The sequence below is a fragment of the Callithrix jacchus genome, chromosome 10, assembly GCF_049354715.1.
Source record: "Callithrix jacchus isolate 240 chromosome 10, calJac240_pri, whole genome shotgun sequence".
NCBI lineage: Eukaryota > Metazoa > Chordata > Mammalia > Primates > Cebidae > Callithrix > Callithrix jacchus.
This window is the reverse complement of record NC_133511.1, coordinates 109,618,848-109,645,607: the sequence shown is the minus strand read 5'-3', so window position 1 is coordinate 109,645,607 and position 26,760 is coordinate 109,618,848. Positions and strand designations below refer to the sequence as shown.

Here is a 26,760-nt window from a genome sequence, read left to right as displayed (position 1 = left end):
AGGGTAGACACCTAGAGGGGACCCCAAGACTGGGGGGCCTGGAACTTCAGCATCAACTATGTGGTCAAAAGATCCTCCCTCTATGCAGGCATGGTGGTGGGAGCCTGTAATCCCAGCTATTCGGGAGGCTAAGGCAGGAGAATTGCTTGAACATGGGAGGTGGAGGTTGCAATGAGCCAAGATCACACCACTGCGCTCCTGCCTGGGTGACAGAGTGAGACTCCATCTCAAAAAAACAAAACAGAAAAGACCCTCCCTTACCCCTTCCCAGGCCTCAAGCCAGCAGCACCGCCAGCCAGAGTGTGAGCTCAGTTGCCCTTCTGGGACCTGGCTGCTTGCCCCAGAACCCCACAAAATCTCACTTTTTTTTTTTTTTTTTTTGAGACAGAGTCTCCCTGTCACCCAGGCTGGAGTGCAGTGGCAGGATCTCAGCTCACTGCAACCTCTGCCTCCTGGGGTTAAGCGATCCTCCCACTTCAGCCTCCCATGTAGCTGGGGCTACAGGTGTGTGACACCATACCCAGCTAATTTTTGTATTTTTAGTAGATACAGGGTTTCACCATGTTGCCCTGGCTGGTCTTGAACTCCTGATCTCAAGTGATGTGCCCGGTTCAGCCTCCCAAAGTGCTGGGATTACAGGCCTGCGGCACATGGACCAGCCCAAATCCACATCTTGCCTATGCTGGTTCCTACCCTGCTCAGGAATTCAGGGTCCCTCCTTGTGGTGGAGAGCAGCACCTGCTCTCAGCTAACCCCACAGAGAAAACACTAATTTACAAAGCAGGGAGAGGAGGGGTTTCAAAATAAGTCAGCTGTACAAAGGGAGGAAAACGCAGAGCCAGCTAAGGGCAGGGTCTCCCTCAGCCATAAGCGGGCCTGGGTGGAGCGGGGGCTCTGAGATCCAGCCCCTGCCTGGCCCCACCTAGCCTCTCACATGGACCTTACCCAGAGGCCTTCTGGGGCACATGCATGGGTGGGCTGGTCACGGCTGTGGGGAGCCCCAGGGCAAGGGCCCCTAGAGGGCAGGGATGCCAAGGAGAAGACCACATACCTTCCCACCTCAGGTCCTGAGCAGGAGGATTTGGGAGAAATGGGACAAGTACTTCCAGATGTTTTTTCAGAGCCTGACTCCCAGGGAACCCTGTGGGTTGGGCTTCCTACAGCTCCCCAAGGGCAGTTCTGGAACGCACACTGTGCTCAGAGGAGCCATATCCTGCAGCCCTGGCTCCTCACTCAACTCCCTTGGTTAAATGAATGCTGGGAAACCAGCCTCCATGATGCTCCCTGCACTCCTCTCAATAAAGCTTTCAGCATGATACTTAAAGAAAAAACTGGTATGCAGAGTTCTGCAATTTACAAAGCTTTCCTGTTGGTAATTAATCACAACACTAACAGTGGCTTTTATCAAATGTCTGTTGTGTACTGGGTGCTGTGGTAAGCATTATAAATGTAGTATCTCAATTGAATCCTCACAGTGGACCTATGGGCTAGGTATTCACCCCATTCCCTCATCTTAGAGATGCAGAAAACAGGTCCAGAGAGGTTAACTAACTTGCCCAAGGTCACACAGGCCACAGGTGGAAGAACTGAGGTTTGTATCCAGGCTTGGCTGATTTCAGACCCCAGGTTTCTACCTATTAAGCTTTACTGGCATTTAAACCACATGGCCATACCCAGTTTTAACCAGGGCCAGAAATGCTAAGTGGTCTGCCTGAGTCACGTAGCTGGGGCTGCCTGCCGGCAGATCTGAGGTCTCTCTGCCCTGACGTCTCAGCTGCACCTCTCAACCCCAGTGGGTGATTGATCCCTGAGGTGTGGAAAGGAGGGTTTCCTCAGAAGCATCTGTTCGGAAAGCCTGCCTCCCACATCCTTCCCCACCCGCCCAGCTTCCTCATGACACGTTGTGCCGAGGCTCTGTTTAGACCTCAGTGCGGCTGTCACAGCAGCCTGGACTTTCCTGTTTCTCTCCCAGGCCCGTGAAATGAGAAGGTGATGGAGGCTGGGTGGTTTCCACCTAGATGGGTGGTTTCCATGGAAACATCACAACATCTTTCAGTCCAGAATGTGGTTGAAGGACACAGGTGGGCCATGGGGACCATGGCTGCAGGGGCTGGTTCAGCTTGGAGCTGATACCCTGGGACTCCAGCAGAGGCTTGTGCTGGGAGTGCAGGGAGGTCACCCTGGCAATCAGGTAGCTACCGAGACAAAGAGCAGGAGGTAGCAGGAGCAGACATTCGTGATCTCCCTCCATCCCACCAGGGACCACTCCATTGCTTCTGTCTGCCCTGCAGAAATCCACTGTCTCGAAGAAGTTCTGCTACTTGGGGAAAATTACTTCTATGTCTCCATGGAGCTAGGGAGGCCCCACCAGCCTTTTGCCCAGGCCGGAGTACAGTGTTGTGATCTCAGCTCACTGCAGCCTCCACATTCCTCAGGTGATCCTCCTGCCTCAGCCTCCTGAGTATGTTGATACAATTAAAGTTGTGCTCAAATGACTTCTGCCCACTTGTATTAGTTCACATCCTCCTCTTCTCCTGGCTACCCAAGTCCCAGCCAGGACCACAGGAACAAATCAAATCCCTCTCTCGAAGGGCACATCATCCAGCTACTTGAGACCAGACTACATCTCCAGAGTAACTTTCCAGGCTCTTGTGCCCAGCCCTTGGTCTGCTGTGCAGACCTCTCGCCATGCTCTTTAAGGTGTCAAATCACCCCTAAGAATGAGGTACAAATGCACGAATTGGACCCACATCTTCCTGTCCTCTCCAGGTTTCCCACAGGAGATGCTGCCAAATGCTTCGCTAGAATACAGAGACACCAGCTCGGAGGCTTCGTCCCAGTGCCCTGATAGGAAATGAGGGCCCTTGGCCATAAAGGGGGTGGCCAGGGCATTGAGCCTGTGACCAGCTGCATCTGCCCTGCAAACCTGGCTGCAAACCACATAACTAGCTATCCCAGAATCCAGAGCCAGTGACTGGCATGTGCCTGAGAGACTCTGGACCACGTCTCTCCATAATCCTTTTCCAGAGGGGCAGCCTGGACTCTCTCATTCTCCTCTCAACAGGGAAGAGAAAGGCCCTCTCCCTATCCCAGGCTCTAGCTGTCCTTCCTCTCCATGCCCCTCACAAGAGAACCCCAAGCCAGAGAATCAGGAAGTGCTAATCCAGCAAGCAGACAGCTCACCGAGAGCCACACTGTCCCCAAGTAACAAGGAACCCATCTGGCCACCTGTGTATCGCACATGAGGGTATGTGCGCACCAGCAATTGGGGGCTTTCGGGGTGAGAGAGAGGACGACAAGAAGGAAATCGCAGATCTCCTGAACAACATCTCTGGGGAGTTGTCTGGCCAGGCACTGCCACTGTCATGGCCCCCACCTCTGGCTCTCAGCCAGGCCAAGTGAGCCCCTTCCGTGCCAGCAGCTTCTGCTTGAGTCTGATTATTCTCAGAGCCTCAGGGGCCTGGCTAGCAGAGGTACCGCAGGCCAAGGGCATCCAGCTCAGCACCCACACACCACCAGAAAGGGTAACCTGCACTTGCTTCCATCTCACCCCCCACCCCCACTGTCTAGAGAGAATAAGTCAGAATTCTTGACTGCCTGCGCTGGGCACGGCCCAAGAGCTCACCTGTGGATCAGAGGAGCGGGACAACTTATCTGAAGCCACGCAGCAAACAGCGGCAGAGCCCACACTAAGACACAGGGCCCCTGAATCCCAGAGCTGGGCTCTGACCACCAAACAGAGGCTGGATAAACAAGCAAATGAGGAAACAGCTGGAGGGATCTTGGGCCATGCCCAAATCCCACTGCCCTTGCTCTGGTGACTCTGAGGGCAGCAGGAACAGCTGCCACCTACTGAGCCCTTACCAGGCCTTCATGAAGTGAATAACGGGGGCAATAGTAATAAGCACTGGTAATGATGCCAGCAACATCGCCTCGGGCCGGGTGCCGCATAATGCCCTTCCCCTACGCCAGTGCTCTTCATCCAAAGCCCCTGCAGGCTCTGGCAGACAGGATCACATTGCAGAAAGGGCCTGGAGGGGATAGATCACATCCCCCAGCGGGGCCGGGGCAGCAGCCTGCAATCACTCCTGTTCCTATTTCCCCAGGGACACCCGTATGGGGTAGGCAAAGGCCATACACAGCCTTGCTTCCCCTCAGGTTCAATTTTGCCACCAAATGAGCTGCAAATGCTACTTTTGGTTTCCAAGGTGTTCTTTGGATTTCCAAATTGCAGAGAAGGGACGGGGGCCTGCATTGTCACTAGTTTGATAAATGAGGAAACGGAGCACAGGGAGGCTGAGTAGCACGCTCAGGATGTCAAAGCAGTGGTTCCACAGCCGAGGCCCTTGGCCACCGCTCCGCATTTTTATAAGTGCCACAGTCTGTGTTCGCTTCAACGTGGGTGGCAGGGCAGGGAGAAGCAGGTTTATTCTCAGTTTATAGAAGCAGAACCCAAGGCTCCACAGGTCACATGCCATGCCAAGGTCCCCAACTTCCCCAATGCTGCTCTGAGAACAGTGGCTGCGGGTGACAGGGGAAGGAAGAACAGAGGGGCTGCCTGCAGACCACAGCAGGTCACTCCCACCCACCTGCCTGGGAGCCCTATCTCCTTTCAAAAGGCCTTTCTTCCTTAGGCTCAAATGAGCCCCACCCCCTGCCAAGCCCTGTCTGCCAGAATAAACACCACCGACAGTGTGTTTAGTCTTCCACTGAGATTTACAACACGCTGGGAAAGAAAAAAATAAATCATTCATTCCAACTTGGGCGATACAGTGGCACCAGAATTTCCTCGCAAAGCCAGAAAATTTCCCCCTGCCTTCCAGAAAAAGTGGTGGTGGGCTAAGGTGAGGCACAGTGGGACTAGGGGGTGTGGGGTGTGGGCTCTAAAGGGAAAAATGGGGGCGGGGTACAAGCACAGAGCCTGGCGGGGGTCAGGAAACCCACATCTCCGAACAAGTCCGGGACTGGGGCTGATAGGACAGCTCTAAGGCTAAGCTCCTCATCGTCAGCCAAGCAGACTTAAGCAGCCCTTGGGAGGGCAGCGTGGTGTACAGGGAGGCATGGGCCTTGGGTCCAAGGGATCAGGATGGAAATCCCCACTCTGATGCATCCAAGCTGTATGTGTCAGTGGCCGAAAGACACTTTGCTTTCCTGGGCCTCAGTTTCTTCAAATGGAAAATGTTTGTAAATTTCACACGTGTATTTCAGCTCAAATTTCTAGCTCAGCTCCTGGCATGTGGTTGCTGCCCACTCGGTGGGTGCTATCTTTATTACTGTGAGATGGTGAATCATATGGGGTGAGAGGGTAGACTGCCCGAGACCCCTGCAGAGGCATCCAGCTTCTGAGTCATAGGAATCAGCTCACCTGGGCCGGCTTCTACTCCACCCTGATTATATCACTGTGTCCTAAGGAAGCTCCAGTGCCATAAGGCAGAAATGAAGACCTGATCCCACATCCATTTTGCCGGGAAAGGAATTTCCCTCCCTTAATTGCTGGTCTCCAGTCTCATAGCCAAACAAGCTGCTTTTCATTTACAAAATCCATTATTTTCCACTTTCGCCTTGACTGCCAGGAAGCTCGGTGCCCAAGTTAGCCCTTAGCTACTAAGAGTATCTTGTCCTCTGGTTTCAGGAACAACTGCCTTCCTCTCTCTTGATGTAGGTTCTGCTCTCATTTTGACCTTAGCTATCCTGAGCCTATGTTGGGAGCCAGATCGAATTCTCCCGGGAAACAAGAATAAAGGATAATTTTTATTTATTTTATAAATAAAATAAATATGATTTATTTGCTTAAATAAATAAGTAAAACAGATTCAGGCAGGAACTGCCACAGTGAAAATTTCACAGGCATGAATTCAGAAGCCAGGCTTCCTGGGTTCCAGTTCTGGCCCTGCCACTTTACTAGCTGTGTGAACTTGGACAAGCTGCTTGATCTCTCTGTGACCCAGCTTCCTCATCTGAAAATGGAGGTTATTGATGCCCATGATCTCACAGGATTGTTGTGAGGAATAATTAATGCAGTTGGTGTGAAGCGCTGAGCTCCAGGCTTGTTCTAAGTTCTACTAAGTGTTAGTTGTTGAGCTCAGTTTCCTTCCAAGAGGGATCTTGGGCAACTTGACCTCCCAGTGGTAAAGTGCAGGAGCCCATCTGGCTGCCGGCTCTGCCACCCTCACTGTTGGACAAGAACTGGTGGCACTGGAAGCAGGGACCCCAGGGTCTGCTAGGCCACAGGCCACATTCGGCAGGGTCTGGGGACGGGTGAACTCAGGACTCGGAGTCAGGGCGCCTAGGCTGCCCGTACTCTTTCATCTGCAGGACGGAGATTCTCCTGCTACCTTGAGAGGGCCTAGTGAGGATCACCGAGAGGAGGAGTGTAACGTGGTATATGCACTGTCCTTGGTATATGCTGTGCATGGACTCAGGTGCAGGTTAGGGTCACTGTTATCAACGTGGTTATTGCTATTCATCTCAGAGCATCTGCTTCTCCTTCTGTCAACATAAAACCCTGCAGAGCCATTGTGAGGACAAGATGACGTATGGAAAGCTTCTAGAAGATACCATGTGCACACAGTAGGTGCTTCATATATAATAAGTGGATAACTGTGGCTCACAGCTGCTCACCCAATAGCCATCCTCGGCTCTTTGTGTCTCTGTCTTTGGAATCTGACAGTTGGCTACTCACATTCTCAGCCTCCTTTGCAACGAGGGTGGCTTTGTAACTCAGTCTGGGGAAGTCTGTTGGATGCTTTTGGTTTTCTTTTTTTTGAGACAGGGTCTCACTCTGTTGCCCAGGCTCTGTTGCATGGCTTACTGTAGCCTCAACCTCCCGGCCTCAAGTGATCCTCCTGCTTCAGCCTCCTGAGTAGCTGGGACCACAGGTGTACACCACCATGCCCAGCATTTAAGAAATTTTTTTGTAGAAATGGGGTCTCATCATGTTGCCCAGGCTGGTCTCAAAGTGATCCCCCCAAGTCTGCCTCCCTAAGCATTGGTTACAGGTGTGAGCCACCGCACACAGTCAGGGCTTGCTTTTCTGATAAAAGGGATGGCCATGGCTGGCACTGCACATTTCCCCATCTTCTGGCCACAGCAGCACAGATGCCGTGCCTGGTTCTATGGCAGCTGCCTTGGATCCATGAGGTAAGCAGCACGATGCAGGAAAACCATCCCAGCAAGGATGCTGAACAGCCAGAACCAGGGCCGCCGAGCTTCCAAACCAGACTTCCGGTTATGTCAACCGCAGACGCCCTTCAAGTCTGAGTCTGATTTTCTATTTCTGAAAGCTGAACATCTCCCTTCCGACCCCTCATTTGTGGGTGAGTGGCATAATAATTGCTAAAGCATCTTGATAACAAGCCTGACATTTGTTGAGTACTTATGGTGCTCTGTGCTATGCGTTTCACTCAGATAATCTCAAGTATCTTTGCAACCACTCTGAGCGTTCAGTTTTCTTATTGTCCCCATTTCACAGGCGGTGGAGCAGACACATAGAGGCAAGCAGCTTGCCCAAGGCCACACAGCTAGAAAGCAGTGGGTCAGGCTGAGATCCAGGCCCAGCAGCGATTTCCCACACCTGCTGCCTTCTCCTCTAATGCTCCCCCATTTGATTACATGGAATATCATCCAGGAGGCCATCCCTGACACCAACTGGGTCTGTCTGTGACAACTGGGGGGATTTTTGTCAATCCCCCACGTGGCTGGTCCAGCCTAGTGATGGGGCAGGGAGGGAGAGGGGGCTTACCTTGCCCACGTTGAAGTAGAAGAGGGCCCCAGCCGTCACCTGGGCAATGAGGATCAGGAGAAGGAAGGCAAAGTACTGGGGACACAAAGCAGGCAGGAAGTCAGCCGCGGTTCCCTACCTGGTGTACCCAGCCCACATGCCTCGGGAGATGCTCTCCACCTGGGGCTATGACCAGTGCAGTGCTCAGGCTGCGCTTGGCTGGATGAAAGGGAATGGGCGGGCAGCTGCAGAGGGACCTGTACTCACCAGCCCCAGCAGGCAGCGGACTTCATTGACGGCACCAATGCAACCCAGGAAGCCCATGAGCATGGTGACTGCCCCCACGCCGATGAAGACGTAGGCGCCCATCTTGAGCGAGTTGGAGGAGGTTTCTACGGGGAAAAGACACGTACCTACTCATAAGTATGACATCAGTGGGTCCAGCGGGTACAAACGCCCGGCCTAACTGCCCAGGTCTGCTTCCCAATCCCCTCCTTGGAGCCTGGGTATTGGGGTCAGCTGCATTCCCCTGCTGGTTTTTCACTGTCCAAGAGGGAACCAGCTCATTCCCTTGGAAGTTGCCATCCCCAGATGTGTCCCTCCCACTTGTCAAATTGCAATCTGTACCCTTATGGAGCCCAACTTCCTTCTCAGCTTTATTTTTTTCTTTGTAACACTCCTCAGGATTGAACAGACATTTAACTCCTGATCCAAACAGGTCCCTCCTGCTCATTGTCTGCTCCACTCCTCCACCGAGAACCAGAGCTGCATGACAGCAGAAGCTTTGCTTTATTCCCAGGGAACCCCCGGCCCAAACAGCGCCTCTCTCAGTGAGGTGCTGCACACAGTGCGTATCTACAGAATTGACAGATGAGGAGCTGGCTGGTTCTGCAGGGGCAGGGACGTTGATTGCAGGCTGATTTTTAACCTGCCTTTCCTTTTGTCCATACAACAAACGGCAGCCTTTCTTGTCCACTCACTGTGCCTCGGGGCTTTCCACACACCACCTCCAATTCTGACATCACCCTGCCTGGCAGGCACTAGCATGGCCATTTCACAGATGAGAAAACTGAGGCTCAGAAAGGCGCACAGGCAAGGGCCTGAGCTGGGATTTGGAAATATGCAAGCCTCCAATGCCACACTCTTTTCACTGATGCATGGGGACATGTATTGTGACAGGTGTGATGCAGGTTCACTCAGTCAACAATTATTTACTGGGTGCCGCTTCATGCCAGGCACAGTGCCAACTGCTGGGGATACAGAAGAGAGACTGATGAGGTCTGACATCTGGTGATGGGAGTGGAGACAAAATGTCCACAACACAGGTTTTCTCATTGTGTTATACGCCATAAAGGTACCAAAGCTGGCTAAGTGCAGAGACCTGCTGGGCAGGGAGAGGGTTGGGATGGGTTGAGAAAGGCCAGCCTGAGCCGGGGACATGTGAGCTGAGACATGAATGGAGAAGTCAGCCAAGGGAAAATCTGCAGGAAAAGCATTCCAGGCAGTGGGCACAGCAGGTGCAAAGGCCTGAGGAAGGAGTAAGCTTGGTGTATTTTTTTTTTGAGACGGATTCTTGCTCTGTTGCCCAGGCTGGAGTGTAGTGGGATGATCTCAGTTCACTGCAACCTCTATCTCCTGAGTTCAAGCGATTCCCCTGCCTCAGCCTCCTGAGTAGCTGGGATTACAGGCACGAGCCACCATGCCTGGCTAATTTTTTTGTATTTTAGTAGAGAGGGGGTTTCACCATGGCCAGGATGGTTTCAATCTCCTGACCTTGTGCTTTGCCCATCTCGGCCTCCCATAGTGCTGGGATTACAGGCGTTAGCCAAGGCCAAGCTTGGTGTATGTGAAGATCAGAAAGCAAAAAAAATGGACCAGTGAGAGCGAGAGAGGAGCCTGGGAGGGACTGATGGCTAAGACTCTCTTTAGAGCCACCTGTGGACAGGCCCACCCCGGGAGGTGGAGGTCAAGAGTCCTACCGGGACACTTGGCCAGCATTTCCTAAGATACCCAACTTGTCACACAGGGTAAAGCTCATGTCATCTCTAGCTTACCGGCATCGATACACTGTATCCCCAGGGCATGGAATAAACCTGGAGGGCCAGGATGTAGGTGGCTCCCACCACAGCCCCAGGCACTCCGGAAGGCTGGGCATGGTCTCCAGCACTGTGGATCGGAGGAGGCTCGTAGGGATGCAGATACCTGCGTCTGGTACAACCCGACCAAGATACTCTCAGCAGAAGGCCAAGAATCTGCATTTTTAACCTGCTCCCCTAAGGACTGAGGCACAGCCAGGGCCAACCCCTGACCATCAGCAGAAAGAATACAGGTCTGGGGCTGGTCATATTCCTTTAAGGAATAACTACCAAGCTGGATGGTGGGAGGGAGTCTGTGGGATTCAGCTCCACTTCCTGGTCACAGACAGAATGTTCTGGAGCTCAGGAAGAGCCCTGGCCAATCCACCCTACTCCCAGGCTCCCTCCACCCAGTTCCTCACAGGAGTCCCCTGGCTTCCTGAGGGTGAGCATAGGGACCTCCTGGCACCGAGCCCCAGCTATCGGCGTGGGCAGGGAGAGGCTGTCAATACCACTTTTCCTAAACTTCCTGGGTTTGACTTCCAACAATTCCTCCCAGTGACTACTCCCAGAAAAAAGAAACTGGCATTGCCCCGACCGCTGCTGTGTGCCAGCCCTGAACAAGGCCCTTTATCCAAAGCATCCTGCTTAATTTCAGCAATGGCCCTCTGTGGCTGTGCTCACATCCTGATATGTGCGCAAGGACCCTGTGCTCAGAGAGGCTGGCAGGCTGCAAGGCGCCTGGCAGGCAAGGCCCGGGGCTGAGACCCCAACTCAGATCCTTCCCCCAGGAGATCAGAACTGTGAGGGCTCCACATCTCAGAATATTTCACTGACACCGTTTCTTGTCCTCACCCAGGATCCCAGGCCTACGCCAAATCTGAGCAACCTGACGTAGGAAGCAGGCGAGAGTATGTTCCGGGGCAGGCCATCCACAGTGCACGGCACACACAAAAAAACTCGATTCTTTAGTCTTCCTGGGCCTCGAAGGGACCAGGAATGTAGGAAGAAAGTCACCCAAACAGAAACGAGGAATCACGAGAAGCAGATTCTAATCCCAGCTCTGTTGCAACACACTCTGGCCTTGTGTAAGCCATTTTCTATTTCCTTCTCTGTAAAATGGGTCTAAACCTGCTTCCTGAAGGTGGCAAAGGGATTAAATTGTATCATAAAATTTAGTTAGCAATCACTTACGTGGGGTTTTTCACCAGGGGCTGTCCTTAACTCTTTTCACATAAAAATGAGAGGCTAATTTCATTTCTCACAGTAACCACAGAAAGGGCACATTCTATTACAATCCTCATTTTATAGATGAGGAGGCACAGAGAGGTGAAGCAATGTGCTGAGGGTCACAGCTGTGAATCGAACCCCAGCAGGCAGCCTCCAGTCTGCTCTTCGCTGCAGAGTGCTTCCTCTTACTAAGGTGCTAACCAGTGGCACATGACTGCAGAGCCATGTGGTGGTCCAGGGGTTCAAGGCACAGGCTTAGACGCTAGGCCACCTGGTCTATAGTCAGCTCCCCTACCTGCTTGCTGTGTGCCCTTGAAAAAGTTACTGCACCTCTCTGTGCTTCAATTTCCTCCTCTGTAAAATGATAGGAATGCCCAGCCCATGGACTCAGAGCAGGGATTCAACTCAGTAGGGAAAGAGCTGTCCCTAGTTCTGCCCCTCACGTGCTCCGTGACTCTTAGCAAGTCACTTCTCCCCACCCCCAGCCTCAGTTTACACAAGTCCCTAGTGACAGGCTAGAGGATCAGTGTTTCTGAACCCTGGCTGTCTGGGGATCCACCAGGGGAAACTTTTTAGAAAACACCAGTTCTCAGGCTCCCACCCGCACCAACGGAGTCAGGTCCCTCGGGGTGGGTGGGGCTCAGGTCGAAGCATCTGGAAAATGCACCCCCTGCTGCATATGGTAGGTCTTGAAGGTCTGGTCAGCTTGAGATTCTCAGACCCCTGTTAACAGGGAGGAGGCCAGAGCTGCAGCAGGAAGCGCTCCCCACCCAATGGGCTCACCCCCACTGCACCATCCTGGGGCAGGGCACAGGGGGCAGAAATGTGGGTGAGCAGGCTGGGCCTCTAGACTTTGCCCTGGGGTGCAGTGCCTGCTGGGTTGGGCTGTGACTCAGGAAGTGGAGAGCTGGGCCTAATGGGGCCGAGGAGGGTGTGTCACAGGTCGAGAGAGTGTTCGGAGCATGGGCCGCCCCGCTTCCCTAACCCAAGAATGGAGGGTGAAAGGGGTGAGACCGACAGCTCCAGGTGCATCAGATGTGGCTACAGTGTGGAGTATCCTCGCCTTCCAGCTCCTGGAGGGGAGGCCTAGTCCCTGGGGTCAGGGGGACAGATGTGGCCCCTTCATCGTCACAATCTAGCCAGCTTCCGCTTTATGTAAATCAAGCAGCTGCCATGGGCCACATTCCAAACCAGCTGCCTTGGGCAGCTGCTGGGAGAAGTGAGCCAGGGCCACACTCAGCAAGGGGAGTGGCATGGCTGTGCCCTGGGGGCCTCCACTGTGCCTCCCTCCCACCACAGGGACCACCCCCCACCCAGGTCAGCCTGGCAGGCCCTAAGGGCTTCCTGGAGGAGGCTGAGTAGGGCAAAAGGGCTCTTCTCTCTGTAGAAATGCCTTGGGCTCCTTTCCTTCTGCCTCTAAAGAGTGAGAGAAGGGGTTTCCACACTGTGGCTCACCCTGCCATGTGCTGCATTTAGGACCAAAGCCCCTGGAGTCTCAGGCCTATACCTCCCATTTAGAAGCTGTGTGAACTTCAGCAATGACAACCTCTCTGAGCCTCTGCTTCTTCATTGGTAAGGAGGGAAGCGAATAGTATCTACCTCACAGGGCTGTGGTGGGATTAAGAGTTTATCAGGCTAGGCATGGTGGCTCATGCCTGGAATCTCAGTACTTTGGGAGGTAGAGGTGGACAGATCACCTGAGGTCGGGAGTTCGAGACCAGCCTGACCAACGTGGTGAAACCCCATCTCTACTAAAAATACAAAAGTAGCCGGGCGTGGTGGTGAATGCCGGTAGTCCCAGCTACTTGGGAGGCTGATGCAGGAGAATTGCTTGAACTGGGGAGATGGAGGTTGAGGTGAGCCAAGATTGTGCCACTGCACTCCAGCCTGGGCAACAAGAGAGAAACTCTGTATCAAAAAAAAAAAAAAAAGCAGTTTATTGGTGCAGACTGCTGGGCACATGACAAGCATGATAGCTGGTGGTTGCGCCTGGAACTTTTCTATCCGTGCATACCCTGACCCACCCAGCTCCTGCCAGACTCACAGTGAAGGACCACTCATAGCGGCTGCTTCACCAGCCTCTGACAATCTATCTTTCCTACATCTCTGTGAAATGGGAGGGACTGCTGCCCACATTCTGCTGAGTGGGCAAGTGCAGGGACAGAGAATATAAGAGGCTTTCCCAAGGTCAGGGCTGAGGGAAGGGGCCAGGGAGGGAAAACAAGCCTCCCTCTTCCCCCAGTGTTCCTCAGACAACGGCAGCTTTGTTCGGGGAAGAAGAGAAAATTCCTTTTGGAAACCCCTGCAGAGGGAGCCATGGGCAGTGGTCGGCAGCGGGACCTGGCCACATCCCTGAGGTCAGCTGGAAAAGCAACAGGCATTGAAGCCGAGGCACTTGTGGGAGCAGCTGTGCCTGTCTCGAGGGGGCTGGGTTCCGGGGAAGCCGAGGGGTCCTTACGCAGGACAGAGATGAAACTGGTCTTGTCAGCCAGGATCCACACCCCGAAGCCCAGGATCACCGCACCCAGGATCTGGAAGGAGAAAGGGACAGTTAATGGGGAGCCAAGAGCAGATGGGGTGAGAGCCCTCCCCTTGCCAGCTGTCCCTGCAACCCAAGTCAGGGTGGGGTGGGCAGGGCAGGGGGCCACAGAGGGTATCAGCTCCACCCTTCTCCAGGCCAGGGATATCCAGATGGCCTCAGGGATGTCCCACAGTCCAGCAAGCCAGACAGCAGGACCCTGGGCAGGGAGTCCCTCTTGCCCCCATCTCACCCCTCTACCACGTGTGACTCAACGGAGCCTCCTGGTGCAGCCTCCCGCCAGGGGCACCCTTCCTGCCGCATCTCCCAGCCCTTTTCTCAGCTCATCCTCTCCACCCACCCAGTTCAGGGCCCAGGAGCTTCCCAAACAAGACAGGCTCTGAGGAAGACACTCCGTGGACTTGAACATCAAAGTCCAACTCATCCCCAGGTCTAAGCAATGGGGCCACCTGCCACAAGAGCCTTCCTTGACCCCCTCAGGCAGATTTAGGTACCCCATTCTGAGGCAACCACTTAAGTCATTCCCACTGGGTCTAACTGCTGTGATGGTTTCTCTGGCTAGACTGTGAGCCCCCTGAGGGCAGGCCTGTTTGGAGGCGGCTCTGCATCTTCAGCAGCTCTATCACACTGGGCGCTAAGTGGCTGGGGGAATGAATGAGCTCGTGAACCAAACGGCAAATGCAGGATTCGAAAGAAAAATGAAGGTTGGGCGAGGTGGCTCATGCCTGTAATCCCAGCACTTTGGGAGGCCCAGGTAGGCAGATCACTTGAGCCCAGGAGTTTGAGACCAGCCTGGCCAACACAGTGAGACCTCGACTCTACAAAAAATTTCAAAAATGAGCCAATGTGGTGGTGCATGCCTGTGGTCCCACCTACTGGGGAAGCTGAGGAGAGAGGATCACTTGACCCCAGGGAAGTCAAGGCTGCAGTGAACTGTGTTTATGAGACTGCACTCCAGCCTGAGTGACAGGGCAAGACCCCTGTCCCTACCCCACCAGAAAGAAAAACAATGAATGAGGGGTTACAAATAAGGACCCCAAGCCCAGGGATTCCCTGCTTCTCTCCCATCTACCAGGGCTGAGGTCATCTCCCCAGGTGGTGTCCCAGATACACCTTCCCACAAAGCTGGCTAAGGCTGGGGAAGTGCTGTCATCTGGGTAAAGATGCAAGTTCACTTTGCAGGTGGGGGTGGCCTTGTGTCAGCCCACAAGGCTGGCCATTACATGGGGTCTGGACTGGACCCACCTGATGGATGAAACTCCCACCTGTATCACCAGCCCCAGGTTCAAACCTCAGCCATCATCCCATAATCTCAGGTCTCAGGTCAGCAGCTACCATAGAGTCCTGAGCCTGGGGCTGGTCTGGGCCCAATGTCTCCATCGGCCTCATTCTATCATTTATCAAAGACAAGAGCCCTGACTAGCCCAAGGCAGGAGGCACCTTGCCTCAGGGGTAACACAGAAGGGGGCACTAAAAACTCAGGAATTAAGATAAATAATATTTTGCAGCAATAGTTTAAAAAGAAAATTAATGGCCGGGTGCAGTGGCTCGTGCCTGTAATCCCAACACTTTGGGAGGCCAAGGTGGGTGGATCACCTGAGGTTGGGAGTTCGAGACCAGCCTGGCCAACATGGTGAAACCCCATCTCTACTAAAAATACAAAAAATTAGCTGGGTGTGGTGGTGGGTACCTATAATCCCAGATCCTCAGGAGGCTGAGGCAGGAGAATCACTTGAACTCAGGAAGCAGAGGTTGCAGTGAGCTGAGGTCGTGCACTCCAGCCTGGGCAACAAGAGTAAGACTTCGTCTCAAAAAAAAAAAATTAAGGCCCCAAATCCGTGATAAATGAACTATTAAATTGTGAAATAAAATGTTGACAGCATCAGTATTATCGACAACTCCTTTTGCCCCAGGGCCCAGGTGGCTCAGTGGGGGCGGGGGGGGGCTGCCTCTCTCTTCTTACCCTTGAACTTGCTTCCTTAAAGACCACTGTGGCTGATGGCTACAACCACAAAGGCATGGTGACAACCCCACATCTATCCCCCAATGTCTCCCACCAGAATCATCATGGAGGTCCTCTCTGTCCTCTCCTCTCTCCCAGTGAGATGGGCCTTGTAATTGTCCTCATTTTGTACACGGGGAATTTTATAGGAGGACTTGATTTTATCCATTAGGGACTGGAAGCCAAACAGTGGCAGGTGTGCTCTAGGGATATCTGTGATCTGTCCTTGGCCTTCACCAAGAAAGCCAGTCTCTGGGGACAGAAAGGCCCCTGAGACACTGGGGAGGAGAAGGGTCTGCTGGAAGGTGGGTCCACATTCACCTGCACAGCTGGGGGAAAGTGGGGCTTTCCAGGACCTGGGAGTTTGGTTCCCCAAGACTCCTGCACCCCTTCCCAGACCGCCACCACCCCACAGGACAGTAAGGCAGAGGCCAGTGCCCAGGCCTATGTCTGCTCCCTCTGCACCTCAGACCCACATGGGCAGAGCCTCTGCTCCATTCCCTCCCACATTCACAGGAAGGGACAGGAGGGAGGACAGCTCCCACCAAAAGGGAGTGGCAGGCAGGACAGAAAGTCTCCTCTGGGCACACATAATCCCAAGCAGATCCAAACCCCACACTCCTCAGCTGCCTCCTCAGCTCACCAAGAGGAACCCAGACAGCAAAGTCCCCATGGCTACCTCTTCAGTCCCTCTGCAGGTCTGACGACCCCAGCCTGATGGTCAGGTGTGGCTGGACCAGCCACAGGGCCGTGGCACAGGCAGGAAGGAGGCTGGGCAGCCTACCAGAATGGGTAAGGCACCATGGCACCCCTTTTTCTCTGTGAACGAAGACTGGGGCTGCGGGGCACGCCCCATGTTAATCACTCCGCAGCCCTTCTCCAGTCCCCAGATGGGACTCAGCCAGGAGCCAGGACCCTCAGGGCAGCGAGCGTCCCTCCCCAACAGAGCCACAGCAGCAGTGCCTCTGTATTTCTTTGGACCTGAGAAAAGTGGCCATTTGCTGGGGAGTCTAGAGTCCAAAGGGAGCTCAGGCAAAGCACACACAGCAGCCATGGGGGTTTTTCCAAACCACAAATCCAAGCACCTGACCACTCCCAATGTGCATAAATCAAAGAGGCAGGCCAGCCTGGTCTGTGCCTGGGAGGTGCACTCTGCCTCGACCCCTTGACCCCCTCCCCAAAGCCATGCCCAGAACCCCAGGAAGCCTTTGCTGACCTCCCTGACCAGGCCAAGAGCCTCATCTGCTTTCCCAGGAGCCTATCTGTTCCTAGCACCCCAACAATCGCAATTTTCCATGCATGTGAGCCATGTGAGTAGTTATTTGTTGGAGGCCCACTGCTCCCTAGGACACAAGCTCTGGATGTATAGCAATCAGGGAGGGCTCTTCCATCCTGAACATCTGAAGATACTGAGTGTCAGATACACGTTTGCTGAGGAATAAACAAGCCTGCTCTGCCTCCCCCAACCTTCTGCTTTCTCTCTCACCCTCCTGTCACACAGGCTCCCCCTCTCCTGCTCCAGCATCCTGATGGGTCCTCCTGGGCCCTGGCACATGGACAGTTAACACCAGACTCCTGCCAGCTCCCTGGAGAGCCAAATGAAGGCTGAGCCTTGGCCAGAGAGCAGCTTTTCCAGTCCCTGGTTCCATAGGGCAGCCTGGGAGCAGCGCAGAAAGGGACACCCTGGCCAACACCACCAACCCCACTCCCTTTCTCTACTAGGATCTCCCCACCCACTCACTGCGTGGAGGAAAGTTTTCATACCCCTGAAACTCAAGCTCCTTGTGACCTCCCAGGCTAGATCCCAGGCCCCCCTCTCTAGTCTCTAAAGCCCCCAGGGATAGAGCTATAGCTCTCCTCTCTCCCCCACCCCTCGGTCCTGGCCTGTTGGCCTTTATGCTGAGTCTCAGCCCAGACAACAAGTGGCTGCCAGGAAAGCTTGGCTTTGCCTACACGGGCAGCTGTTTCCCAAAGTCCTAGGGCAGCCAGGAGAGACCTGACCACCAAGCTGGGGAAGCCCAGCCTGGCCTGGGGTGGGTTCCAGCGCTGGCTGCCATCAGGAACAAGCCACAGTGGGGCCTCAGAGGGTCCCCTAGGAGGCAGCCAGGGTGGACAAAAACAGCCCTGTGCCAGAGCTGCTTGTGTGGGCACATGCGTGTGTGTACACTTGTATGCGGGTGCCAGGAACACACGTGTACATATCTATGCCTTGGGTTAAAGTTAGGAAGGGGAATTTTAAAAGTTTTTTTTGTAGAGAAACAGGGTCTTGCTATGTTGCCTGAGCTGTTCTCGAACTCCTGGCCTCAAACGATCCTCCCGGAATCCCAAAGCCCTGAGATTACAGGCAGGAGCCGCCATATCTGGCTTGAAGGGGAATTTGGAATGATTCTTTTTTATTTCCCAAACTTCCCATGAACTACGTAACTTGCAATGTAAACCCCCCTCCCCAAACAAGTAACTCATATCTACCATAGAAAATTTGGAAAATACAGAGATGCATAAAGAACAAAATCAAAGTTCCCGGGAATCCCAAAGTTAACATTCAGAGGGATTTTCTTCTCCTCTCAAATATGCTCACTTTTGATGAACAGGTACATTTAAAAATGTGGATCATAATAAACATCCTACTGTACAATCCTGTTTAACAGTGTAGGGTAAATTACCAACATGGAGAAGCCATTGCCCCCAACACTATTCCGGGGCTAGGAAGGCCTCTCCAGGGCACTCTCCCCCCACGACACACTCACACACACCCCACCTCCCAGCAATGCCAAGGTAAGAGGTGTCCGTGCCAGGCCAGAGAGGAAAACCGAGGCCCCAGGAAAACCAGCAGTCAACGTCCACAGAGCTGACATCCGGATGGCCCGTGGCTTGGGGACCCAGTGAGGCCTGCTGGGGTGGGTCTGGGGAAGGAGGTATGTGCCCTTCACTGGCCCCCTCTTGCTCACCCTGTGAGAGCTCAGGGAGATACCTCCCAACAACAGGGATGGGGTGTCATAGGGGCAACTGGGGCCTGGAACTGTCACAGGTCACTTTTTGTAGATTAAACAGGGTCTTGCTATGTTGCCCAAGCTGTTCTGGAATTCCTGGCCTCAAACAATCCTCCTGTAAGGAGGGCCTGGTACCTTCCCTAGGCCTAGGGAGATGCTAAGAGGCTTCTTCCAGCAGCTCCTGCTGTGGAGTTAGGGGGATGCCCAGGGGCTCTCCTTGTCCTCCCATACCCATTTATAGCCCTGGCCAGCCCAGGCTTCCGGTGCTCTAGGAGAGGGGAAGGCCGGGTCGGGATTCTAAAGCTTTGTCAAAGGACAAACTGGGAATGCCAGGGAATCTCCTCGCCGCCCCTACCAGGTTCCATTGAGACAGTCCATCCTCAGTCCCCACCCCCAAACCTTCCCAATTCCCAGCCTGGTTGATGCTGAAAGGGCTCAGGCTGGGAAACCCCTGGGAGGAGAATCTCTCGGAGGCAGTCAGGATGGTACGGGACAGTCAGGGTGGCATGGGACATACTTACAAAGAAGATCAAGTTGAAGAGGAAGAGAAAGTATTTGGTGACTTTGATACAGGCTGAGCCCATCCTGCCAGTCCTGGAACTCCCTGGGGGAAGAGAGAAGGCAGGCAGGCCAGTGAGGGGGTCATCTTGATTTGCCATTGCAGCAACCCCAGGAGGTGAGTTCTAACCCTGCCCCTGCCTTACAGGATGCAGAGGCCCAGAGAGGTCAGACAACTAGTCCAAAGCCACACCGCTAGGAAATGAGGTCCCATGAGCAATCTCGTGGGCCAGGTACTTGATGCTTGGCAGTTAGGATCTGGGTCAGACACTGCACTGGGGCTGTGGCTTCCGGGAGCAAAATGATAGAGGGATACCCTCGCTCCGCACCTCTGTGACCCAGGCTCTGAAACTTGCACGGATGGACTCTGGCTAAAGTCAGGGGGCCAGGAAGTTAGTGACGCATTGACAGAGACGCAGAAGTGAGACCTGTGCTGGTTCCACAGACTCCCTCTGGGACTAGGGGCTGGGAGCTGTGGGGGCTGCCAAGGTGAGAAGGGGAATTCTGGCTTCTCGGAAAATGGGCTGAGTGTCTCAGCTTCTTATTACAGAGGCAAGAAACATGCATTGTAGACTATCCAACAAAAACAGAAAGCCAGAAATCAAACAAAATGTAACACACCCCAGAGATGAAAAATTGTCATCACTTTAGAAGCTATAATTCGTATGCATGTGTGTTTGTGTATAACAAACGGTTCTAAACAAAGTTGGGCTCGTTCTGTACAGCGTTTTGCAGACTTTTTTTCATTCTACAGTATTCACTCTCTATGTGTTGATAAAATGCCCTTCTACAACATAGCTTCACATGTTACATAGGATTCCATCCTATTTGCCAGTACTTATTAACATTTGGGGGCTCCCAGAGTCCCCCAGAAAATTCATGTGCAGTTAGCATTTTGTGATGCTAATACTTTCTGGGAGTTCATGGGCCTCATGAAACCCATTCAGAAACCCCAGTGGCCCCAGGATAAAGTCCCAGAGGTGCCATCCCATAAAGCATTTCACCGACACTCTAAGATCAGATGCACAGCTTGTTTCCAAGTTTTCAGTCTCCCCAGTGACACAAGCTGTGCTTCTGAAATGACACAAATCATGCTTAAGCACGCTGTGCTCCTCCACTCCAAAAGACCCTAGGCGAGGGGAGGACCCCGGGAGGAAGAGGGAAGCTGGAAGCTGACTGCCTTACCCTGACTCTGAGGCCGGAAAATCCAGGAGCGCCCACCGCCAGCCTTCAGTCCCTGTGGGGCCAAGGGAGCCAGCACCGCCGGGCAGCTGGGGCCTGGACAGCTGGCCTGGGACAGCTGCATGGGCAAAGCTGCCTGGGGGGTGGTGGGGAAGGCACCAGGCCCACTTGTGTTTCCCTGCCTTATGGAGGGGGAAGGGCAGGCCACAGAGCAAAAGGAAGGGAAAGCCCGAGGTGCGGGCTTCTTGAAAGTCTGCAATTTCCCAGGCTACACGTAGGTTCCCTACTCTTTTTTTTTTTGGATACAGAGTCTTGCTCTTTCGCCTGGGCTGGAGTGCAATGGCACAATCTTGGCTCACTGCAACCTCCGCCTCCCGGATTCAAGCTATTCTCCTGTCTCAGTCTCTCGAGTAGCTGGGATTACAGGTGCTCTCCATCACACTGGGCTAACTTTTGTATTTTTAGTAGAGACATGGTTTTGCCATGTTGGTCAGGTTGGCCTCGAACTCCTGACCTCAGGTGATCCCTCACCTCAGACTCCCCAAATGCTGGGATTACAGGCAAGAGCCCCTGTGCCCGGCCCCTACTCTTTTCTGGACATGTTAACAATCAACAATCTTCTATTCTCCTTGTCAAGTGGGAGCTCAGCTTCCACTTTATATACCTCCAGTGATAGGGAAGGTGGCTACTGAGGAGGGCTCATGACCTCCCAAGGGGTCCAGTCCAGTTTTCTTTCCCCTAGCAGCTTTGTTAGAGGTTTACTTTAACTGCCTTTCTAAAGGGCAGATTTGGGAGGTACCACATGAAGCAAAGCTGCCCAAGTTAGGAAAAAGCTGCCTGGGTGGTAGTGAGCTCCCCATCACAAGTGGCATGGAAGCATCTAAAAAAAATACTCATTTTAAGTGCTATGTAGGGAGATGGGACAAAATGGCTCTTCCAGTCTTGGGGGGGGTCTAAGGCGTGGGTCTGAGACTGGCAGAGATGGCACTGACTCAGGAGCCAGGGCAGTGCACCCTGGGCACCTCCCCAGGGGCCTTCCCCAGACCTAGAGAGGAGAAAACATGACTTCCCTGTACCCAGAAAGCCCAAGACCTTTGATGCCCAAACCCCGTCCTGGCCTAGGAAGGCTCCTGGAGTCTGCCGCACATCGAGGATAGCTGTTGTTTTTGCTCTCTCACCTCCCAGCACAGAGCCTGAAATACCGCAGGCACTTCCCAAGCTTCAGGAATAAGACAGCAAGAAAAGAGAGATTCTCCCCCAAAGTGAGGTGGCCTCTGTTTTTCTTTCCTATCACATATCTGCTGTGTTGGGGCCTGACAGGGTCTCCTCCCAGTAAACAACACAGGGCATCCCCCAAGAGACCAACTCAGGCTCAGTGCCCAAGCAGTAACAGCTAAGCTGCCCTTCAGCAGAAGAACGTCCTCTAACCGAGGTCCAGAGCTAACTGTGCATCTGGGCACCAGGGCCACTGGCATCCTTGTGAAATTGAAGTGAGGAAAGAGCTCTTTGGCAACCCTGAGTCAGACGCATGGGTTGCAGTCTCAGAAAGTCCAGGAAGGGGGTTTCTACGCTTTCCAGCTCACACGTCCTCTGCTCAGCTTTGCGGGGGCGGGGGCATTCAGCAAAGGATACCTTTTAGAAAAGAGTAAGTATAGGCCGGCCACAGTGGCTTATGTCTATAATCCCAGCACTTTGGGAGGCCGAGGCTGGCAGATCACCTGAGGTCAGGAGTTCGAGACCAGGCTGGCCAACATGATGAAACCCCATCTCCACTAAAAATATAAAAATTAGCCGGATGTGGTGGTGGGTGCCTGTAATCCCAGCTACCCAGGGGCTTGAGGCATGAGAACCATTGAACCCAGGAGGTGGAGGTTGCAGTGAGCCAAGATCGTGTCATTGCACTCCAGCCTGGGCAACAGAGCAAGACTCTGTCTCAAAAAAAAAAAAAAAAAAAAAAGTATGGGGTCTGTGAGGGAGAAGGTGGCCATCAGGGAGTAGCAACCACGACAAGAAGCCATTTTCAGATGGTATCCCTCTTCATCCTCACAACCGGCCCAGGAAGTGAGTATCCTTGGCTGACCAGAGGCTCACACAGGTTCAGTAACGTGCCCCAGTCACACAGCTCATAAGCTGCACTGGTTTCCAGAGCCCAAGATCTTTCTTCTATGAAGGGGTCCCTTCTGGGCAACAGCCGGGATCATAAAGGGATCTCTAGGGATGGCCGGGTTTCCTTTGTCCAGTTAGGTGTGAGGACAGAAGGACTCCGAGGAGCTCTGCTTGGATGGCAAGGAGGAGGATGGGAACCTCACCGCCAAGGCAGACATGACTGGGCTGGTATTTCCATGATATTCCAGACCCTGGGCAAGCTTGGCTGGTCCCTTGGTCACACACACAGATTTTGTCAGGCATTAAGCTAAGCTCTTCAGCCCTCTATGTGCAAACGGAGGCACCGAGGGGAGAAGGAGCCTGCCCAAGGTTACAAGTAGGAGGACGGGCAAGGACAGGGCCCAGGCTGCCTGGCTCCTTACACCACCCATGGGCTCCATCTCACACAGGAGGCAGCTAGGTGGGTCCAGATGCTGAAATGAGAGCCAGGCAGCCCGGCCAGCAGGACAGACCCAGAGGGTACCTGGACATCACCCGAGGGAGAAGATCGTGCTGATACCTGGAACCTGGGTAGGCGGCAACCAGGCAAGCTGGCCAAGATCCAGAAGACAAAGTCTTCCTGCCCTGCAGGTGTAGCTGTTTCTGCCTCACAGCAGCAGGGAGCAGGGGGTGAAGGACATTCTCCACACTCGGCAGGAGACGGACAGTCCACACAGGCAAGGGAGTCAGCTCAGCCGGCAGCAGGGACACAGCCAGGTCACCCACAATGGGCTATGGCATCGACTTCAAGGAATCCACAACCACCGCCGAGCTCCAAGGAGCACCAGAGGTTGGATTCAGAGGGCCAGGGGTTATGTCTGGCTCTGCTCTCCCATGCCGAGAGCTGCGCCTCAGCCTGCCATCCATGAGACAGAAATAAGGGTTGGTGTGGAGCCAGGGTTGTAAACTGCAGCCTGCAGACCACCCCGGCCCCCTGCCTCTTTTTTATACAGCTTCTGAGCTAAGAACAGATTTCATATTTTTATATAGTTAAAAGAAAAATTAAAAGATTCTTTAAGGCATGAAAATTACATGGAATCTCAATTTCTGCTTTCATAAAAAAGGTGTATTGGCACATAGCCCTGCCAACTGGCCTAGCTGGCTCTTTACAGAAAAAGTCTGCTGGCCCCAGTATAGGGGATCAAATGGTGCACCCACAAGTGTCTATAAAAGGCAGCAGGGGGTAGGACCACCCTCAGCATGGGATCTTCGGGGAAAGGAAACAGCCAGCTGTCTGGCAGGCATTGATTGTAATTTAGAGAGAGAAGACACAGAATCCCCGGACGAGGGTTCAAATCCTCTGCCAATGTGTGGCCACAGAGGAGGGACTTCCGGGGCCTCATTCATCTCCTTGGGCACTGGAACTCCCAACTGCACCCCCGTCCTGAAGAGGGAGTGAGGTCAGCGCCTGGCACGGTCAGGACTTGGTGACCCGGAGCTGGGGCTGGCATCTGTCATCACCATCAGTTGGCTCAGTACTTGAGGAAGAAGTGAGGGATGAGGATTTAATTCACAGATGATATTAAGCCAGAAGAATGTCCTCCACTGTTATGTTTTCTTGTGTATACTTTTGGTAAATATTGGAGACTCCACCCAAGCTTTCCTGTGTTTAAAACACTGACAGCTAAAGGGAATGAGGTATAGGCACACCTTATGGAAACTTCCAGAACAGTCACGGAGAGCCATGAGCAGCAGGATGGAGGTGCTGCTCCTCATTGTTGTTTTGAGACAGTCTCGCTCTTGCCCTGTCACCCAGGCTGGAGTGCAGTGGTGCGATCTTGGCTCACGGCAACCTCTGCCCCCTGGGTTCAAGTGAGTCTCCTGCTTCAGCCTCCCAAGTAGCTGGGATTACAGGCATGGGCCATCATGCCCTGCTATTTTTTATATTTTTATTTGAGATGGGGTTTTGCCATGTTGGCCAGGCTGGTCTCGAACTCCTGATCTCAGGTGATCCACCCACCTAGGCCTCCCACAGTGCTGGGATTACAGGGTGTGCCACCATGCCTGGTGAGGTGCTGATCTTACGTTATACTTTGCAACAGGCAAAGTGACCATTTCTGAGCAACGATAATTTTCACTGACCAAATATATCAGGTTTGCCAAATCAGTTTGCATAATAAAATTATTATATTAATATTTTACCAACCTCTACTTATCATTTAATGCTCACCTCAGAAATCTCCACCTCCAGGAAACCTACTCCACCCAGCCTTGTCATCGCTGCCTCTGCTATGCCCTGACCCCCAAGACACATGCTGGTTAGGGGCACTCCCCCTCTCCTTCCTTCCAGTGGCACTAGAGACTGGAGCAGCTCCCTGAACAGCCTCTGGCATTAGACTGCCTTGGTTTGAATGCAGTTCTAATGCCTCCTAGCTGTGTGACCTTGGATAAGTGACTTAACCTCTCTGAGCCTCACTTTACTCATCTGTGAAATGACAAAGACAAAACCTATTTTTTAGGCCAGGTGCAGTGGCTCATGCCTGTAATCCCAGCACTTTGGGAGGCCAAGGCAGGTGGATCAGGAGGTCAGGAGTTCAAGACCAGCCTGGCCAACATGGTAAAACCCCATCTCTCTACTAAAAATACAAAAATGAATAGGGTGTGGTGGCGGGTGCCTATAGTCCCAGTTACTCAGGAGGCTGAGGCAGAGGAATTGCTTGAACCCCGGAGGCAGAGGTGGCAGTGAGCTAAGATCATGCCACTGCACTCCAGCCTGGGGGACAGAGCAAGACTTCATCTCAAAAAAAAAAAAAAAAAGACAAAAAAACCCCAAAACCCTATTTTGCAGATTTGTCCAGACATTAAATTAGATCATATGGGCGAAATGCCTGGCACACAGTGGGCTGTGGATGAATGGCCGTTCCTGTAATGCATATTGTGCAGTCATTTGCTACTTACATGTCCATTTCCCCTGAGGACTGTGATACCTTGAGGGGAAGACTATGTTATTTAAGAGAACAAGGTAGACTCTCAACAAATGTTGCCGAATGAAAAACTGGCTAGATGCAGGGGTGGATAGGTAGGCAGGTGGACAGGTGGATGGACAGACAGATGGAGGGACTGCCACGAAGAATACCAGGGCTTTCAAGTGCTCGGCCACCTGAAGGCAGTCTGAGATCCACTGTCCCTGAGTCTACAGGGACTGGTCTCAGGCCTCTTCTGTCCTTGCCTGCAGGGTGGGTGGGGGGTGGGTGAAGTGCTCAACTCTGGGCTAGCTCTGAATGCCAGGACCTGCTGCCAAGCCTCCCTGGAGACCAGCACTCCAGGACTCTAAATGCTGTAGGAGCCGGAGGAGGGGAATAAATGGTCCCTCCACTCACCAAGTGGCTCAGCCTGAACACCCAAGAGCCATGCTCGAGTCTCCACCTTCTTCACCCCACAGCCCACGTGTGTCCCCTCCAATCCACCTCTCCTCCTGGCCCAGGACTCACCTTCCACGAAACCAGTGCAGCTGGTCACAGGGCCTACTTCTGCCCTCACCCACGAGTCGTCCACACAGCAGCAGGGAGGACTCTGAAAAACATGACCCAGATCTTGTCACTCCTGTCTGCGACTCTCCAAAGGTGACGAAGACATACTGACTATAAATCCAGGGTCCCTGTGTGGCCAGCAGGGCCCCACCTGGGTTGCCACTCCTCTGTCCTCTTCCCCTCCATGGGCTCATGTGGCCTCTTTCCTGCTGTCCTGGTATATCAGGCCCTTATATCCACCTGAGGGCCTTTGCAAAAGGGTTTCTCTGTCAGGATTACTCTTTTCCCATATTCCCCTGCAGGCCTTGGCTCAGAAGGCTGACGTCCCTCCTTCCAGAGGCCCTTCCTGAACACCCAATCTATTCAGAAGACCTCAACTCCAGCTGCTCCTTGCAATCAACAGCTGCTCCTTGCAATCAACAGAGGCCATGCCCAGGCCCCCCTCCCGCCCCCACCAAGTCATCAGGATCCCTAGGGGTAGGGCTGGGCTCCCCAGGAGACTCGAAGGAGCAGCCCAGGTTGTTACACGGCACCCTCACTGCAGTTAGCCTATTTGTTCACTAGTGTGTCTACATCTGCCACTAGAATATGGGCTCCTCAAGAGGAGGGGCTGCCCCTGTTCCACTCACCCTGTGTCCCACAGCCCAGAACAGTGCCTTGTGTATAAGCAGCTCTCAGTGTATATTTTTAGGAAGCAGGAGAGAAAAGAGAGGTCTAGAGAGATCAGGAAAGTTTCTTAGACCAGCATTGACCCTGCAGCTGGAGGTTTCTGATCCTTAGAATGATATCGCTGGATTGTGGTGGAGATGGGTTGCTTCCTCCTAATATAATATATATATATTTTTGAGA

At 53.3% G+C, this 26,760-nt stretch overlaps 1 protein-coding gene across 3 annotated transcripts in view; it reads right to left on the bottom strand.

The window, feature by feature from the left end:
- CD82 (CD82 molecule) overlaps window positions 1–26,760 on the bottom strand; it is a 54,212-nt gene that overhangs the window by 5,655 nt on the left and 21,797 nt on the right. For 2 of the 3 annotated variants that reach the window (XM_009007975.5, XM_009007973.4), the window contains 5 exons: window positions 25,873–25,954; window positions 19,078–19,160; window positions 13,484–13,556; window positions 7,988–8,112; window positions 7,742–7,816 (listed from right to left, as the gene is read on the bottom strand). In XM_009007975.5, the coding sequence (XP_009006223.1) occupies window positions 7,742–7,816; window positions 7,988–8,112; window positions 13,484–13,556; window positions 19,078–19,140 (336 nt within the window). In that variant the 5' untranslated portion in view covers window positions 19,141–19,160; window positions 25,873–25,954. Of the gene's footprint in view, window positions 1–7,741; window positions 7,817–7,987; window positions 8,113–13,483; window positions 13,557–19,077; window positions 19,161–20,299; window positions 20,374–25,872; window positions 25,955–26,760 lie in introns of those variants that run through there. The other variant, XM_035262404.3, reaches the window with a different exon arrangement.